At 41.2% G+C, this 16286-nt stretch overlaps 1 protein-coding gene across 14 annotated transcripts in view; it reads right to left on the minus strand.

Moving 5' to 3' along the window:
• Positions 1-16286, minus strand: part of nrxn2b (neurexin 2b) — a 584209-nt gene that overhangs the window by 40678 nt on the left and 527245 nt on the right. For all 14 annotated transcript variants that reach the window (XM_046380508.1, XM_046380512.1, XM_046380507.1 and 11 more), the window contains one exon: positions 1787-1958. In XM_046380508.1, coding sequence (XP_046236464.1) covers positions 1787-1958 — 172 coding nt within the window. The remainder of the gene's footprint in view (positions 1-1786; positions 1959-16286) is intronic.

The following is a 16286-nucleotide window of genomic DNA, read 5'->3' on the forward strand; positions in this document are numbered from 1 at the left end:
AGGACACCGCCCCACCAGACGATGAAGACTGGAACCTTCAAAGCGGGTGCCGGAGTCTTCAAAGCGGGTGCCCAAAAATAGTTTGAGTGTATCTAGCTCACATAAATGAATCAAAGCTATTCTTCACACCAACCAAGTAACAGCCCCCCACCCGACTCCTTCATCCATTTCCTTTCCTTACTCCCCATAACCTCCCAGAACTTCAGACAGACTCCAGCCCCTGGCAGACAAACACAAAACTCATCAAGTCAACAAATAACAACAAAATAACACTGTTTAATTCTTTATCAGCAGAGGAACGAAGAAAGAAGAGGAAAAGAAAGGCTTGACAAAGACAACAACAGCAGCAAGGCGGGCGGAAGGAAGAGGAATAAAAAGAATAGAATATGGGCTGTGCATTAATGTTTCTTGATGAAACAAAACATAGATTTGGATGACGACATTCACTTGCCAATGTTAACAGGCTGCTCCGCTGTTATTTTCTGAGCAGTTAGTCCTATTGTTAGTTGAAGGCTCCTTTTTGGAACGTTTGCTATTGTGAAAAGGGCTGCATTTCCATCATAATAACCACTGAAAAGAGTGAACTGTCACTTCCTCTTCTGGCTGTGAAGCATGCCCCTCAGTCCGGCCTCGCCGTGCTAACGGATGAGCAAGAAAAAACGCTTCCCTCAATGCCGAAACAAACCCTCAAAATATGGGATCACTGCTGTGACAGAGAATGTCACAGTCCCATTGCTCTGTATGTCAACTAGAGTAAATATCATGGCCACATTAGCAGCACTCTCCCTGCTGTTTCAAACAATGACAATCCATAGAAAGTGGTTTTAGACAATGGAGATGAAATACACTGACATCAGTAAGGACGGAGATTTAAAAGTCAAACAAAACTGTTTGCAAATCTATGAATGTACCAGCGCTTCAGGGCTTTGAAAAACGTTTCAACGTAATCATTACCACCCAACCCTGGCGAGCGGTAAAGCCTTCCTTAGCCTGGTGTTTACTAAATGCAATCTCATGATGGGAACGCAAAATGTCTTCCTTTGTACAACCATGAACAAAGGGGAAACACAACAGAGAGAGAAATTAAGTGAGACCTTCTGTGCAGCTAAAAATAACCTCATAATTCAGGCCAAAATAGAATACCATGATTATGGTTAAACAACAAGCGGGGGAATTAGCACACTCCCAACAGTGACTCATCGGGTGTTTACCTTCGTTTAAAGTCTGTATGTGTAATGATGCTTTGTTTATCTTGGAGCCGAGGCATGACTTATAAACACCTCCACATAGTTTCCCAGCACGAAGTGTCCTCCCTACATATTCCGCCCAGCACCCATGCACGGAAAACCACACCTGACTGGCATATTCATATTCTGCTGGCCTCAATTCAGTGCTGGCTTTCACAGTCCCGGAAGCTACAATGGTAGACTGACTGTGGAGAGCTGGATGCTCTTAGATGGAAGATTGCTTGCCTCAGGAAGGCTGCTTGGCTTTTCCTGCCTTTTATACCAGAACCTGACTTACTCAGCTAGAGTAAAGCAGGCACGCTCTAAATATGAATGTCATAATAAATAAACCACAGCCCTCTCACAATGTTCTCTAAAAATCACTTCTAGTTGCACACAGAATGTTGAATTAATGAACAATATTTCTTTTCCAAAGGTCCTTATTTCTCTCTCCATTGTGTTTCCCAGTTTATCTATGAATTCAACACTGTGAACGCTGAAATTCAACAATGAAAGTTACTTCCCTCCCTCAGTCCCCAGATCAGGGCCCCTGTTCCTACCTGAGGGGAAACGCTCAATGACAGGTTGGTTGTCCACCTGGAGTGTGGCGTTTCCACCACTGCGTGTGAATCGCACCACATGGTATTTGCCGTCGCTCACCATCACCGCGCTCTCCTCGATGATTATGTCGTCCGTTCCCACGTTGAAGATCACGCCGATCTTTCCCCGTTCCTATAGACAAAGGATGACAGACAGCATTACAAGAGGAATCAACCTTGATACAGAAAAACTGAAACTTCACAAATCTAGAACACCCACATATTTGTAATCCATCTAAGGTCCCCTAAACTTGAATTTTCTAGGAAACTGATATGATTTGGAAAAAATCTTGTAACTTATTTCCTCTTAATTCCTCAGCATACCAAGACATTTTGGCTATGCTTCCAAATTTGTGACAACAATTTGGGGAAGACACTTTTCTATTCCAGCATGACTGTGCCCGGGTACACAAAGCAATGTCCATAAAGACATGGTTGGACGAGTTTGGCCCTTTACTGGCCTACTCAGAGCCCTGACCTCAACCCTGTCGAACACCTTTGGGATGAACTGAAACGGAGATTGCGAACCAGGCCTTTTTGTCCAATATCAGTGCTTGGCCTTGCTTTACTGCCTGAATGGGCAAAAGTTCACACAGAAACACTTCATAGTCTCATGGAAAATCTTCTCAGAAGAGTGAAAGCTGCAGATCTGTCTGTGTATTTAGAACACAAAGTCATTAAAGTCCCTGCTGGTGTAATGGTCAGGAGCCCCAATGCTTTTGTCTGTATCGTGTATTTTCGTTGAGACACCAAGAAGGCCCTCAGTGGCTGTAGTCTGATGATGCTGTGAGCGTTAAGTCTCACACACATCAGCCTGTTAAAGAACAGGGTACTTGTTGAAGACTCAGGCACTTTTAGTATTCATCAACCTGGTGACCCCCTCCCCTCTCCCATCTATTAGTGTTGACAGCCACCCACTGCTTTCAGTTTATTACAGTCAACCGCCTACTCTACTCTCATCTCTTGCCATCCCTCTGCTCTCCCTCTGTGGTTCCTATCCTCAGTCCCAGCAAAGGTCAAAGTCATTTACAGAGTTACTGTCTGCCAGGGAGGCGCAGAACGAGGGTGACAGAGGAACAGACAGCGTACATGCCAGACAGCACCATTACAGACAAATTCTCTGTCTGGCAGTAAATCCTCAGTTGCAGTTTTATTCTGCACAGCCATGAGATACAGAGTAGTAACTGCCCTGTTTCCTATACCATTGGCAGGCACACTTCCTAGCTGTCACTTCAGGTCAAGCTCATTTGCATTGGGGGGTCACTTTTGCACACTGCTACCTGCCCAACAGCTTCATTGATTCCATTATCTCATTAGCTATGTGCATTTATTTTGCCACCTTCCATATACTGAGATATTCAAAGGTGAACATGTGGCTTTTGCTCGCAGCGGTTTTCCATTATTCATGGCTGATTAAGTATTTAAAAAAGGAAAATAAACCACCCTAATGTTAACAGAACCTAAAATAGCAAGTTAATTGAGTAAATAAGTGCAGAGGTTGTGTGGTAAGTTAATGAGTGGTATAATCACAGCTAAATTTATGTGCATTCTAACCACTCTTTGGTGCAATGTAAAGTGGTTACAGCATTCAGCCAAGGCCACAGGATGGCCATGCACTGTTGACGGCTGTGATTAGGATATTAATTGAGCATGTTCAAATGACGGCGCAAGTGGAAGTGCTAGAGGCCATGATTAATGCAATGGAGGATTCCACAGAATATAAGACACAGATGAACACTCAGAATAAATAAGAATCGACTTGGGAGCACAACAGGAAACGGACACAGCTGAGCGCTCTCCTACATGAAGATCAAAACTAAGTTAGATCAGAGCTTGATGGACTGCCCAAAGTGAGTTCTTGTTCTGCAAAGTGAGTTGAATGTCTCAAATGGCAAAGTGCTCCCAGCTTCTTAGTCACTTAATCAATTGATTCATGTTATGGACTGACCCTTGCAGTCTTTCTGCCCACTCTCCCCAGGCCTGCTGAAATTCAGTATTGATTCTTAGACATAAATATGAATACTGTTAGAAAGCAATTAGCGAGGCGCACGTGAGTTAAAATTTAATCAAAGCTTTGACTAGTGATACCTTTGAGATACCGCAGCAAGAAAAAACAAAATGGAGAGGGAGAGCGAAATGCTTTTGGGATCATCTCCATTATGGCCCACGCACTAGGAAGCTTAGAATAATCATGACACCTTTGCCTGGGGAATTAATTCAATTTGCCAGGGCAAAGCAGAATGAATCCACACTATTAAGACTGAACAGCAGAAGGAAGAGTGAATTTGAGTGATATTTACAGAGAGATTAGCATTTGTGTTCCGCAACATTAGGGTTCTTCCCGGTGCTCAGGGAATGTATTGAGCCCATTACGGTAGGAAGCCGCTGGGAACCAGTGCTTTTTAAAAAAAAATGATTTTAGTGTAGCAGTAATGACATTTTAATGGCCATTTCCTTTAAGCGAACATATCTCTGGAAACAGAAGGAAAAAGAAAAACTCAATGAATGACTGGGAGCAGTCAAGCCTGCAACATTGAAATGAAGGGACTGGTAGGTAACTGACAATAAGCAGTAGCTGCTCTTTAAACACCACTGCTTCTAAACTGCTGCTTAGCAGCCCTTAATCTGCTGCAGCTGTCAGCTAATGTCAGGAGTAAGAATGTCATGTTTTGGCTCTTTTGTGCAGAGGTTAGCTCATCCTACATTTCTTTCCATGGGTCAATTAGTGGTGTAGATAGCAGGTCCACTGTGGATGAGAGGGAAACAAACTCTGCTTTATGATGTATATTAAATTGCATCCGATTAAAACCTTGAGTGCCTGAGGAAGGCAGCTCTGAGATCCTGAGCTCAATTAAACAATCAACAATCTTCAGTGTAAGGGGGCTGTTTGGAAATACCTACAGACTGGGATGAATTTTGGCTTTGTTGAGGTTTTTTTTTTGATGAGCAAGGAAAGCTAGTTAAGAAAAAAAATAAAACAGCTTCCTCTTCAATATTATTTGAAGTACTCAAGCACAGACTTGCTGTCCTTGACAAATATCTAAGATCTTGCTACCATAATCAAGAAAGTTTTCCACAGAGTGGAAACTGTTGATCAGCTTCTCACACAAGAGTACGTTGTTTAGTTGTTTAGCTGCAAGTTTTGTAATCCTCTCATTAGAGTCTCTGTCCTTTTTTCTCAAAGACAGAGAAAATTAGCTTTTGGAATTCTGTGCATCAGCCACAGACGAAAAAGAGCAGTGCTGGAATATGGAGAGCATTTCCTTCTGAAATATTTCAACATGACCTTGCGATGGGCGAGAGCGCATTGGGGTAAACGCTGTCTGCGAGAGCGGAATGACAATGAGACAGCACCACAACGAGGCTGCGGTTGGCGTGTGTGTATCAGGGTTATCAGGCAGCCTTAGAGAGCTCTTGCTGATCACGTCAAGCAGAAAAGGAAGACGAGGCGATGGAAGAGGAGGAGGAGCAAGGGGCAGAGAGAAACGCTGCATGATAAAAGGACATAGGGAACCTTGATGATCCTCCAGGGCCTCAAGGTGCTTTGAGTTCAAAGCTCCTTTTGAAGATGTCAAGATCTCGTTCTCTCTTCGCTCCACACACTGGTAGTCAAGTGAGGGGGAAATAGACAAAGGTGGGGAATGTGATTGCATTTTTGAAGGATTTGGTTTAATTTCTTCACAAACAGTTCAATCATGATGCGCTTCTTCTCTAACACCCCCCTAAAGCGTCATCTCCACACACATCTTCCTCTTGATCTGTTTGCATTACCTCAGCGCCTTTCTGCATTAACCCCTTTAGATCAGATACGAGCGTCAAACAGGGAATTTAGAAAGAGAAAACAACAGAGATGCAAATCCTGGAGGAACTGGAGGGTGGATTCAGCAAGACTCTGACAGATACAGTTGCAGTTGTTTAACTCACTCGAGGTGTTTTGCATTTTGCTGTATCAACACGCCTCAAGAAACAGTTCAAAAGTGTGGCTGACCAGTTCAGGAATTCGCTGATGCTGATGATTCGGGTTGACAGAATTCATATAAATAGACCTGCAGATGGTGGGAATGCAAATTATTTTGTCAGCTTTTTTCTCATTTCCCCCATAATGATCTATCACAGCCTGTATCTGCTTCAGCCTAATCTGACATACCAGTGTAAGTATGCGAGGCTGCAGTATATATAAGCTTATGAATCAGCCAATGGACCAGCATGGACAGAGAACCGACTGATAAATAGATTTTTTTTGCATGCCCAACAAAAAGCAATCAATTTCTACTACTCTTTTCCTCTGGGCACGCACACACACCTGACACCACTTTGTGTAAGGCAGCTTAATATTTCATACAGTGTTACAGTTTGAGCAAGCATTCCCGCTTATATAACAGCGGGACAAGTACATTACATGTGCTAGCACATTACATTTTGCTAGTTACAGTTACGGCTCGATGTTGTTGAATATTGTAAAATATCCCACAGACTTGCGCAACTTGCCATCTTATGGTATCCCTACATCTCCCTTTTCTGGGTAATTACATCTCTTTATGGCTAATCATCTTGTCAACATGTCTACATTATGCCTGTGAGAGGAGATTGGCCATGGCATCTGCTACAAGAAGAACAGTATAGCGAGGCTAATCTTCCACTCTGAAACTGCAGCGTTATGTAAGAAAAAAATAGGCTGTTGCATAACACGTAGACTCCTCGATGGCTAAATCGCCCACTGTCCGTAGATCTAATGCCTTAAGTGTCTGTGACAGGAAGAGAAAAATACTTAGGGCCCAACAGTGACTTTGGGCCATCAATGTTGTTAGATCTAGCTCAGATTTCACATCTTCTCTTCTCAACATTCGCCTTAAACGACATGGGGCTCATACACACAAAGCTCCATGTGTGTCGTTTCGATTTGTGCGGCAGGGTGAAAAAAAAAAAAAAGAAAAAAAGAAAAAAAAAGAAAGGCAGTGAAAAAACAATCACATTGCAGAGATGATATGCTTGGCTTCATTTACCACGCCGCGTCTCTGTTTCTTCTCAGCCAACTCAATTTGTATGTGTTTTCCGTGATCCCCAGCAGTCACCTTGAGAAAGTTCCCCCCACATATCCTCATCTTACTAGCACTTTATATCCCTGTCCTTCCCTCCTTCCCTCCGTCCCCCCAACCATTTCTCTCCTCTGTCCCTCGTCAGTGACTGTGCTCTCTGCCTCTCTGACAGAGAATCAAATCTTATTGCAAAACTGATGAATTAGACAGATGTGGTGCAGATGTAATGTGTGTGCGTGCGTGTGTGTGTGCGTGCACATGTGTGTGTATATGTATATTCCAGTAACTGAGGGGACAAAATTCTGTTTACACAGTTACATTACTTATGGGGGCAAAATTGCAAGCCCCCACAATATAAACCATTAAATATTAGGATGAAGACTTGCTTAAAGGTTAGGTTGTTGTTAGGGTTAGGATTAGGCAAGTAATGGTTAGGTGGTTAAGGCAGGAAATGATGGAAACACAACTCTGTGTGTGTGTGTGTGTGTGTGTGTCTGTGTGTGTGTGCATGTGCATATGCATCTGGATCTGTCTCCCATCTGAGCATGACTCACAATGGACTTCCACATTTGTGCCAGGGTTGCACACATACACACTGGCAGTGAACCAAAGTACTGCCTTCCAATCTCCAGCCACACACCGACATGTATAAACAAATATACACACGCATGCATACAGAGTTGATGTCTGCATGATCTGCACCACTGAGACTGTTGATGGATGGTGGTCCTTCAGCACAATGACCATATGATCTGTAGGTGCAGAACTGAATCCCGTCTGACTTTCATGTAAACATGAGAACGTCCTTGAGCGAGGTTACGCTTAGAGCTGCCACACGAAACGGCCCTGTTTACAAAGCTGCACATGGCTGATGGATACATACACACACACTCAGGCACTGGGATTTGTGTAAACGTTTGTAGTGGCTGGGATTGAACTGATTTTACAAAGCCTGAAGAGAAGTGTTGCTCCTTTCTGTCTGTCAAACAATTGATGCTGTGCGCAGTCTAGCGTTGGTATTAGTGTGTATGAAGCACATGTTTGTATGAAAAAAAAAAAAAAGAAAAAAAAATGCAGACAAATACATGCCCTAGAGGCCCTCCAGGTGGTGCTGGAAACTCAGTGACCATTTGTCAAGTGCCACAGCCAATAACCTCCATTCTCTCAAAAGCGGGCACTGTCAAGATAATTTGCAATGGGTCACTGGTGCAAATTTATGTTTACAATTTATTTTGACTTCTACATGATGGCATCACACAGATTTGATTTGAGTTTCTGGCCACTTGCGGGCAGTCAGTTTACATACTGTATTATCAGCTTATCAGTTGCTAAATGTTACCTGAGAGGAAACAGACTAGGAGCAATATTTATGTTTCCTAAAGGTGAAAGGAACTGAGTTGGAGAAAATTCCCTGTGGGTTCATTTTTCATCAACATCTTTCAGCTAGTCATTAGATCCATTGTTGTCCATTCTCCATTCTTTTGCTTTTTTGTTCAGACTCTTACAATTTAGACATTCTCCACAAAAAAGTTAAAACCTACAATACGTCACCTTAGCACTAAAATGGAATCATCATTTATACATTCCTGACTCTTCTCCCGCCAAGAGATGTGATACGACAGATTTCATTCATCAAGATGCACAAGTGAAACATGAACATTTCCAAGAGCAAAGATGTTTCATGTCAAAGGCCTCTTCGAGTCACCAACCAGAGATGGATGGAGGACGGAGGAGATAAAGTCGAGCAAGGAAGAACGTGCAACACAAACACAGGGCACACGGGTCTGAGGAAATACAGAATGTGAATGAAAGAAACAAAATGGTGAAGGTATCTCACTTGAGGCCAGAAAATGATCTCTGTAACTTTGGTAGAGATCGATGCAGATCCGCCCACTCTTCATCCCTTTACCAAAAGCCCTGGTAATCCCAGACATTTGTTGTTTGGGTCACTTAATATGGGACAAAGAGGCTTACAAGACCAAGAAAGTTTCCCATTCACGTCCTTTTACCCTTTTTGTCTCTTCTTTTTGTATTCAATTATCCTTTACCTATAACAGCTCCACATAATCCTTCATCAATTTCACTAAACACTAAAGATATGGCACTAATCCCTGTATCTGCTACAATACCTAATTACACTCACTATCTTTCTAAGGACAAAGTGGACCAGATGACATTTTTCAGTGTTAGAAACTCTTAGAAACTCTTTATAATGTTTCTTAATGCTACTTTGTTTTAATATGATTTAAAATTGTTTAATGGTCAGGGACAATGCAAGAAAGATGATATCACGTTACAGTAACACAATAGAGATGTGTTGCATAGGGGGTTTCGAGTCAAGGCCAATTTGCAATGCATGTCCCTGGTTAGGCTTTTCTTCTTATATAATATTGTATTGTACGCTTATTGTCTGCATTCCTTTTCACAGAAAAGCACATTGGCATAAGATTCAGAGTCAGATAATCTGACAGTTCTATCTTTGCTATCCTCCAGACCTTTGATTGGCTGCTGACATATTCTGTATTTTGCCAGATGAAATAGTAGATTCCATTAAAGCAAATCTGAAATGGCAATTCAGTCATTAGAGCATTAAGAGCCTCAAAATCAATTTTTGAATTTCTTCAGCAGAGGATGGTTATTGCCTCACCTTCAGATGTCCTCCATGATTATTTCTCTCACTTTGGCTTTTCCAGCTCTTATACTTTTTCTACTTTTTCTCCATTTTCTAATCTGTCTGCCCTCATCACCAGCTCTTTCAATCCCCAGAGGCTCATTACTGCATTGACTAGAGTTACTAACATGGGTTTGGTGGAATCCAATTGATCCACACTCTCTCGTGAGTGATCTGAGAGAAAAGAGTTGATACCCAGAATGCTCTGTGGCTGATGGTGAAAGGTGCAACAACTCAAAACAGAAGAGGTTTGTAGATCATTTCTGCCTGGCAGCATAAATCTAGTCAGCAAGCAGTGAAATGAGACAGTTGAGCCCCTGAATATTGCGTTTAATCTGTCTTTTTGTTTTGTGGCGTTGTACAGTAATAATCCTTTCTTTCCATTATATGGGTTAATACTGTGGCATGGTTTTAACTTTCATGTCTTACTTGTTGTTAGAACGAGGTCAAAAAGGTGTAGGAATAAATTGCCATCACTGTGATTTTTATTCAAACCAAGACATAACAATATTTCGGAAATACAGTTGGAACAAAACTTGGTAACCACCATACTGAGTACAAATCCACAAATACTGACTTCAAAACTCTGTGTATGACACATTAACATTACTGCATTTGTGAAGGGTAATATTTGGGTTCCTAAACTGTAATGCAAACAACCTTTAACCTTCAAACCAGTCAAAAAATCTCACTGTTTTTTCACTCCCAATCTTAGGTTCAAGATTTCTGATCTGTGTGGGAGTCAGAGTGATGGAAAACATATCCGAAACCAATGTGCTCCAATCAATTTTTTTTTTTTTTTTTTGTTACAAAAAACAAAATAGACCACACTAACACACAGACCTGAGACTCGTAGCAATAAAACATGACCCAACCTGAACTGCGTGTATGTAATTTTAACCCAGCCTGATATGCATCCCAGCCTCAGTCACAAGGGGGTAGGGGTAGGACTCAACCCTGTATACTAGAGAGTTACTAAATTGTTTTTCCAGTTACATTTTGGTAGAAAATGTAGTATATTCAGAGGCAAAATTGCTCGAATAAGGTACTACAATTACCTCTGCAGGGAGGTAAAGTCAATCAGTCAGAGTAAGCAACATTCAGCACTGACACTATTTGCCTCTCATTTCCTCTATGGCGTATTTTGCTGCTGCATATTAGTCATATGCAATCCTAATTTCTAGGATACATGGTTGATCATCTGCAAACGGAAATAAGTCAGTCAGATCAAGCAACTGACCAATCCCGACATCTTCTCTGACTACAGCATCGTCATTAAACAATGGGCCTACAGTTGCAAGTGTGATTCGTTTGCAGCTCCATATTCTATAGTTTCTGTTATTTTGAGAATACTACCACAGTTAAATTGCCTAAATTTTTGCATTCCTGTAGGGTATGAACGCAAGAGATGAGCTAGTTTGGTTGAGCAAATAGTTTGAGTTTTGTGTGACACAACTGGGCAGAGACACAGAGACAGCAGAGGAGACAGTGACTCCTCTGCTGTCTCTTTTCATCTACAGTTTGCACATACAATTTGTCATGCCTGAGTATACACCACAAGAGAAAGCAGAATTGGGAGATTACTTCCTTTTGTCTTTTTCTTTCTGATGTTTTTACACTTTGACTGTGTGACTTTCTGTGTAGCTATGGGTGAGACATGTGTATGAATGTTTGTTTCAGTGTGTCTGTGTGTGTGTGTGTGTTCTGGAGCAGCCTGTTCCTCGCTGTTGAGGAGAAGTGAGGCAGGCAGCTGGCTGAAATTGAAGGGAATGGCTGTGACCTTTGGACAAAATCAAGAGCAAAGTATTTTCTGTCTCTATTGTTTTCTGCACTCGTCTCCACTTTCTGTCCTCACAGACTCATTTTCCTTCTCCTGCCTTATTTCTTTCTATCCTCAGAACCCGCAGAACAGAGCTGTCTTTCTTCCCGAACCACCTTCGACTGAAAACAGCGATGCGACACGTTGTGCACGGATTTAACAGTACACTTTTCCTGTCATGATTGAAAAAAAAAAAAAAAATAGCTGTCTCTGAAAGTAAGAGCTGTGAACTGAGAGCTTCAAAAGTCCTGAAGTAGACATGTAACATAAAATGCAGCAGCATGAAAAGCTGTACATAAGCCATTCAACATGAGACCTATACTTAAGTATGCCCTGACAAAGGTCATTTTTCAGTCTGCCCTATTCCTAACTTCTACTTCCTATTTCTTACTCTCTTTATTCTCTGCCATCTCTCTATCTGTTACCCTAACAACTCTCTTAAGTGTTTCCCACCCATTCATCCTCTTCCTTTCTTGCTCTCCCTGTTCTCTTTTTTTTGCCATTTTTTTTCAGTCTCTGAGCGCAGGATGTGGGGCAAATGGCTGCTGCCCACAGCGGCTAATATTTGCCCTGCGCTCAACTGAACAAACATGGATAAAGCGAACACAATCTCTTTGTGTGTCCCTGGTTATCTGCCTTGTTGTCCTTTCATTCCCTTCCTGTCTGTCCTGTGCTGCTGTAGACTGACTGCTGGTTAACCAACACACACACACACACACACACACACACTATATGCACACGTAGTTTTCAGGCAAATGATTAGCTGAGGGATGAATCTGATATTATAATCCTTTTTCCAGTCTTTCTACATGAGTGTGTGTAGTTCATTAGGAACAGCTGTGCAATCCTATCCAACACGTCTGCAATAAATAGTTTGTAAAGCTTATGCCCTTCATGTCATGGTGACATTAGCCAAGTTTCCAGCTGTATTCTGGACAATTCTGCACCTCAGAAATGATGTGTTTCACTGGTTATTCATAACTGTGCTTCAATCCCACTTCATTTGCCATAACCATTATTTTTTATCTGTAATCATATCATAGTAGCCATGCAATGGACATAAAACACATTCTAGTCTGTTTTTCAGCACATATTAAATTAGTGCTGAAAAATCTAAAGTGAAAAAGGCTACAATACCATGACATACTGGAGTTACTGGAAGCTATAATCGAGCAACATGATATTTTCCTCCAGGAGACCAAATGTTAAAGCTGATTTGTTTTAAACTTACATTAAAGATCATTTCCCTGAAACTAACCAAGTATTTTTTGCTACAGCTCAGTACAGAAATGAACTGCTGTACACAACTGTGCTGCACCTGAGGAATCAGACTATAAACATCAGATGCACCAAACTGATGGGAATGACTGAAACAAGCTGTGTTTCAATTTCAGATCTGTTTTCAATTGATCCGACTTTCAACCACTCATGAAAGTCCAGGTGATAGTGATTTTCCATGTTTTTCTGCATGACCACACACTGCCATAAACCCCTCTAAACTGGGAAATAAACATGATAAATATTTGAGTAAAGACCTTGAGGTTCTCATATATAAGTGTTGCGCTGTGTGGGCTTTACAGTTAGTGACAGTACTTAAAAACATGTAGAATTCCTTCACTTCACTGACTTTTCCAATGGAAACACTTTATGCAATGTTAATGATTGTTAGTCTAAGTAATGCTTTGTGGTGTATAATATAATTCTCACTGCAACATGAGGTTGACGAGAGGATGTAGATATAGATAGATAGATAGATAGATAGATAGACAGATAGATAGATAGATAGATAGATAGATAGATATTCTTCATTAATCCCAGCCTGGGAAATTTCACAATTGCAGCAGCCACATACATTCACTCCACATATATATAAAAATGTACAAATAATAAAAAGGGAAAATTTGCTTTGCAGTTAGGAATGGAAATAAACTCTACAACAAATTAACTGCTTTGTAAAGTCAATTACTGTGATTTCTCAAAACACTGCTCAAAGGGAAAAGGTAATTTGACAATGACATTAAAGAGATACTGTTGTACCCAACATTATTTTATGCAGACTGAAATGGTGATTATTAAGCACTGCTGTAGATGATTATCAAGCCATTTAAATTCTAGCTACTCAATTGAAACAAATTGCCTCTTAAAATCTACAGAGGCATATGAAAATTCAATGAGTTATTCGGTATTGAGATGGTAACAGGGAAACTTAAAATTGATAAAAGTTACAAGATTTATTTTACACACACACAAAAAAAAAACACAAGGGAAAATAACTAACTTACCACAATTAATCCATTAATTGTCTATAAACGTTCCAACTTAATGTCTGCGCATTTCACAGATTACTGAGAAGGAAACCATTACGCCGTGGATGCACATTTGCTGTGAGCACACAGCGCACGTGTGTCCTTAAAAAGCCGCTAATGATCTCATACGGGCTCAGAGCTGAAAAGCGCATGCATTAAAAATAAAACAACTGTCACATCATCATGCAGCAAATTGCAATTGATAATGAATGATTAAATGTATGAATTACTTGTCTTCTAACCTTTACCCTGTGTATCGCTGGTGTGCGTGCTTTCATGATCACACACGATGTGGATTAAATATTAACACTGTATTGTTGCAGTCACTCCAAGAAGTACATACAGTACATGCATTAATATTGTACCATACATGGTACATCTTATCTCATTCTGCTCACATGGTAAGTACATGAATGTCTTGTTTTTCAAAAGCTGAGGTAAATGCAGCAGAACACAGCGCTAATGTTATTTGTGACTGCATGCAAGAAATGAAAACAAACAAACAAAGAAACAACAGTATTTCTTTACAAGTGGCTGTTACAGTGTTGCTCATAGACCACCGTCTCATTGTCTCCAGCAGTGACGGCTGAGTATGATTTTTGTTCACAAGGCAGAATCACAATCACCCTCAATTTGAAATAAATGATAGGAAAAGAAGCTTTTGTTTTTTGCTCTGTCTCTTCCTGAGATACAGTCGGGGGGGGGGGGGGGGGGGGGGATCTCAGGATGCACTTCTTCTTTCTAATCAAGACTACACGAGACAAAAAGTGAAGGGGACACACGCACTCACACACTGCTGACAACCTGCTAACGCCTTTCAGGTCATTAACAATTTTTTTTTTTTTGGCTCCAAAAACTGTCCAGTGAATGTTGATTTAAGTTTGACTTATCAAGACCCATGATTGTTACTGCCAGTAAATCTAAAAAACAAACAAACAAAAAAAAGTTTTTAACAAATGGTATTCAAACAGCAGAAAATTAGTGGTTGCAGGCATGTGAAATGAAGTCACAATTACAGTATTTGTTTGTGTGTTCCTGGCTGACTGCTGAGTATTTTTTAACAATAGTTTTCGTACAGTTTTCGTTCTAAATGTGTAAAAACCGAAGGTTCAGTTTGATTTCTTTTTTCTTCAGTAGTGGATTTACTTCATAAACTTAATTCTTATTTTTGACAAGGCATTTCAGTTTGAGTGAACGTGTGCTCCCAGATGTGTGGGTGGTCAGCTCGTCAGGTGAGACCCAGCAACCCCCAGCAGGTGATAAATGCTGCTGCCTCACCAGTCACAGGGGCTCTTCCCGCTCACGCTATGTCGCCATAGCAACCCTACCATGTCAGCGTAGAGCCCGCCGGCAGTGGTCATCAACCGTTATGAAACATGCACTGAGAAAATGATAGGCCAGTGATATTGAACACTCACAGCCTGGCTTTCAATTTGTTTCCCGCTTCCTTTTTTTTTTTTAATACACACATACTGTATTTCTGAACATTACTGAAAAGATACATGCATGCACACTGTGGCAGCGTGCCTAATATTGTCTGGAAAAGAACTAAATGAGAGCAGGGAATGAATGTTAATATCAATCTGACTGGGCTGTATACTAGTAGGAACAATTTTCCATAAGTGCCAGTCTTTGGCACGTACACACACTCCATTACAGATACAGACACACACACAGGTATATATTCAGATACATAAATCAGACATACAAATATTTGTCTTCCATTTCAGCATCGGCACTTCCCGCAATTGTTTTTAAGCTCAGAATTAAGTAAGATATGCAAAAATCACTGAAAGGAAACCGAAATTTTAACAATGTTTACTATCTTCACCTGTCATTTTGTTGGCCTACTTTTAAAATCTCAACAGTGATCAACAAGTGTTAGTAGAAAAAAGGGTCAACAGTACACAGCATTTTTTTCCACAGCAAAGAACATCTTGCAGGAAATGCAGCATCTTTCATCTCTGACCTGGTGAGCTGCAAATGGAAACTGCAAAAGCAGCGTGTGCAATTTTCTCCATATAAGACATCCCCACCAGCAAATAGCCTGTGCCAACTTGCATCTACCTGTGCTGTAGACCTGTATGAACTGCATGTGGCTGACTTGTGATTTCCGTGCCAGTGGGAAAGCCTGCTTTGTTCAGGTCACTGGAAGGATGCCAGTGTTAGCTGTGTGCACATATGCCCATCTGATGTGCGTGGCCACGGGGTGGTCTGGATTGGTGGATCAAGGTAAATGTGGGAAGGTCAGAGAGGGGTCATGTCCCTTTGGCGTCTGGTATCTACTCAGGCCTGGCCCTGCACTGTGCACTGTGCACGCTCACACACACACACACTCATGTTTCCATCACTTTTGGGGACATTACATACACTTACATTCTTTTCCTGGAGGCTTAACCACCAACTAACATCACAATAAACATTATTTGCCCAACACTAACCTTAAACTAACCTTAAAACACCCACAACTACAGATATATGCATCCACGCACACGCACGCACACACACGCACAGGTAACAGGAGGAGTCTTCAGGATGATAAACGTACAGAAACGTATGGGTACTGAGTTAATTAATAATTTATAGAGGGGGTCAGGATGATTAAAATTAATCAGTTCAGTGAAGACAT

This window comes from Scatophagus argus, chromosome 23, assembly GCF_020382885.2.
Source record: "Scatophagus argus isolate fScaArg1 chromosome 23, fScaArg1.pri, whole genome shotgun sequence".
In the NCBI taxonomy this organism is placed as follows: Eukaryota; Metazoa; Chordata; class Actinopteri; family Scatophagidae; genus Scatophagus; species Scatophagus argus.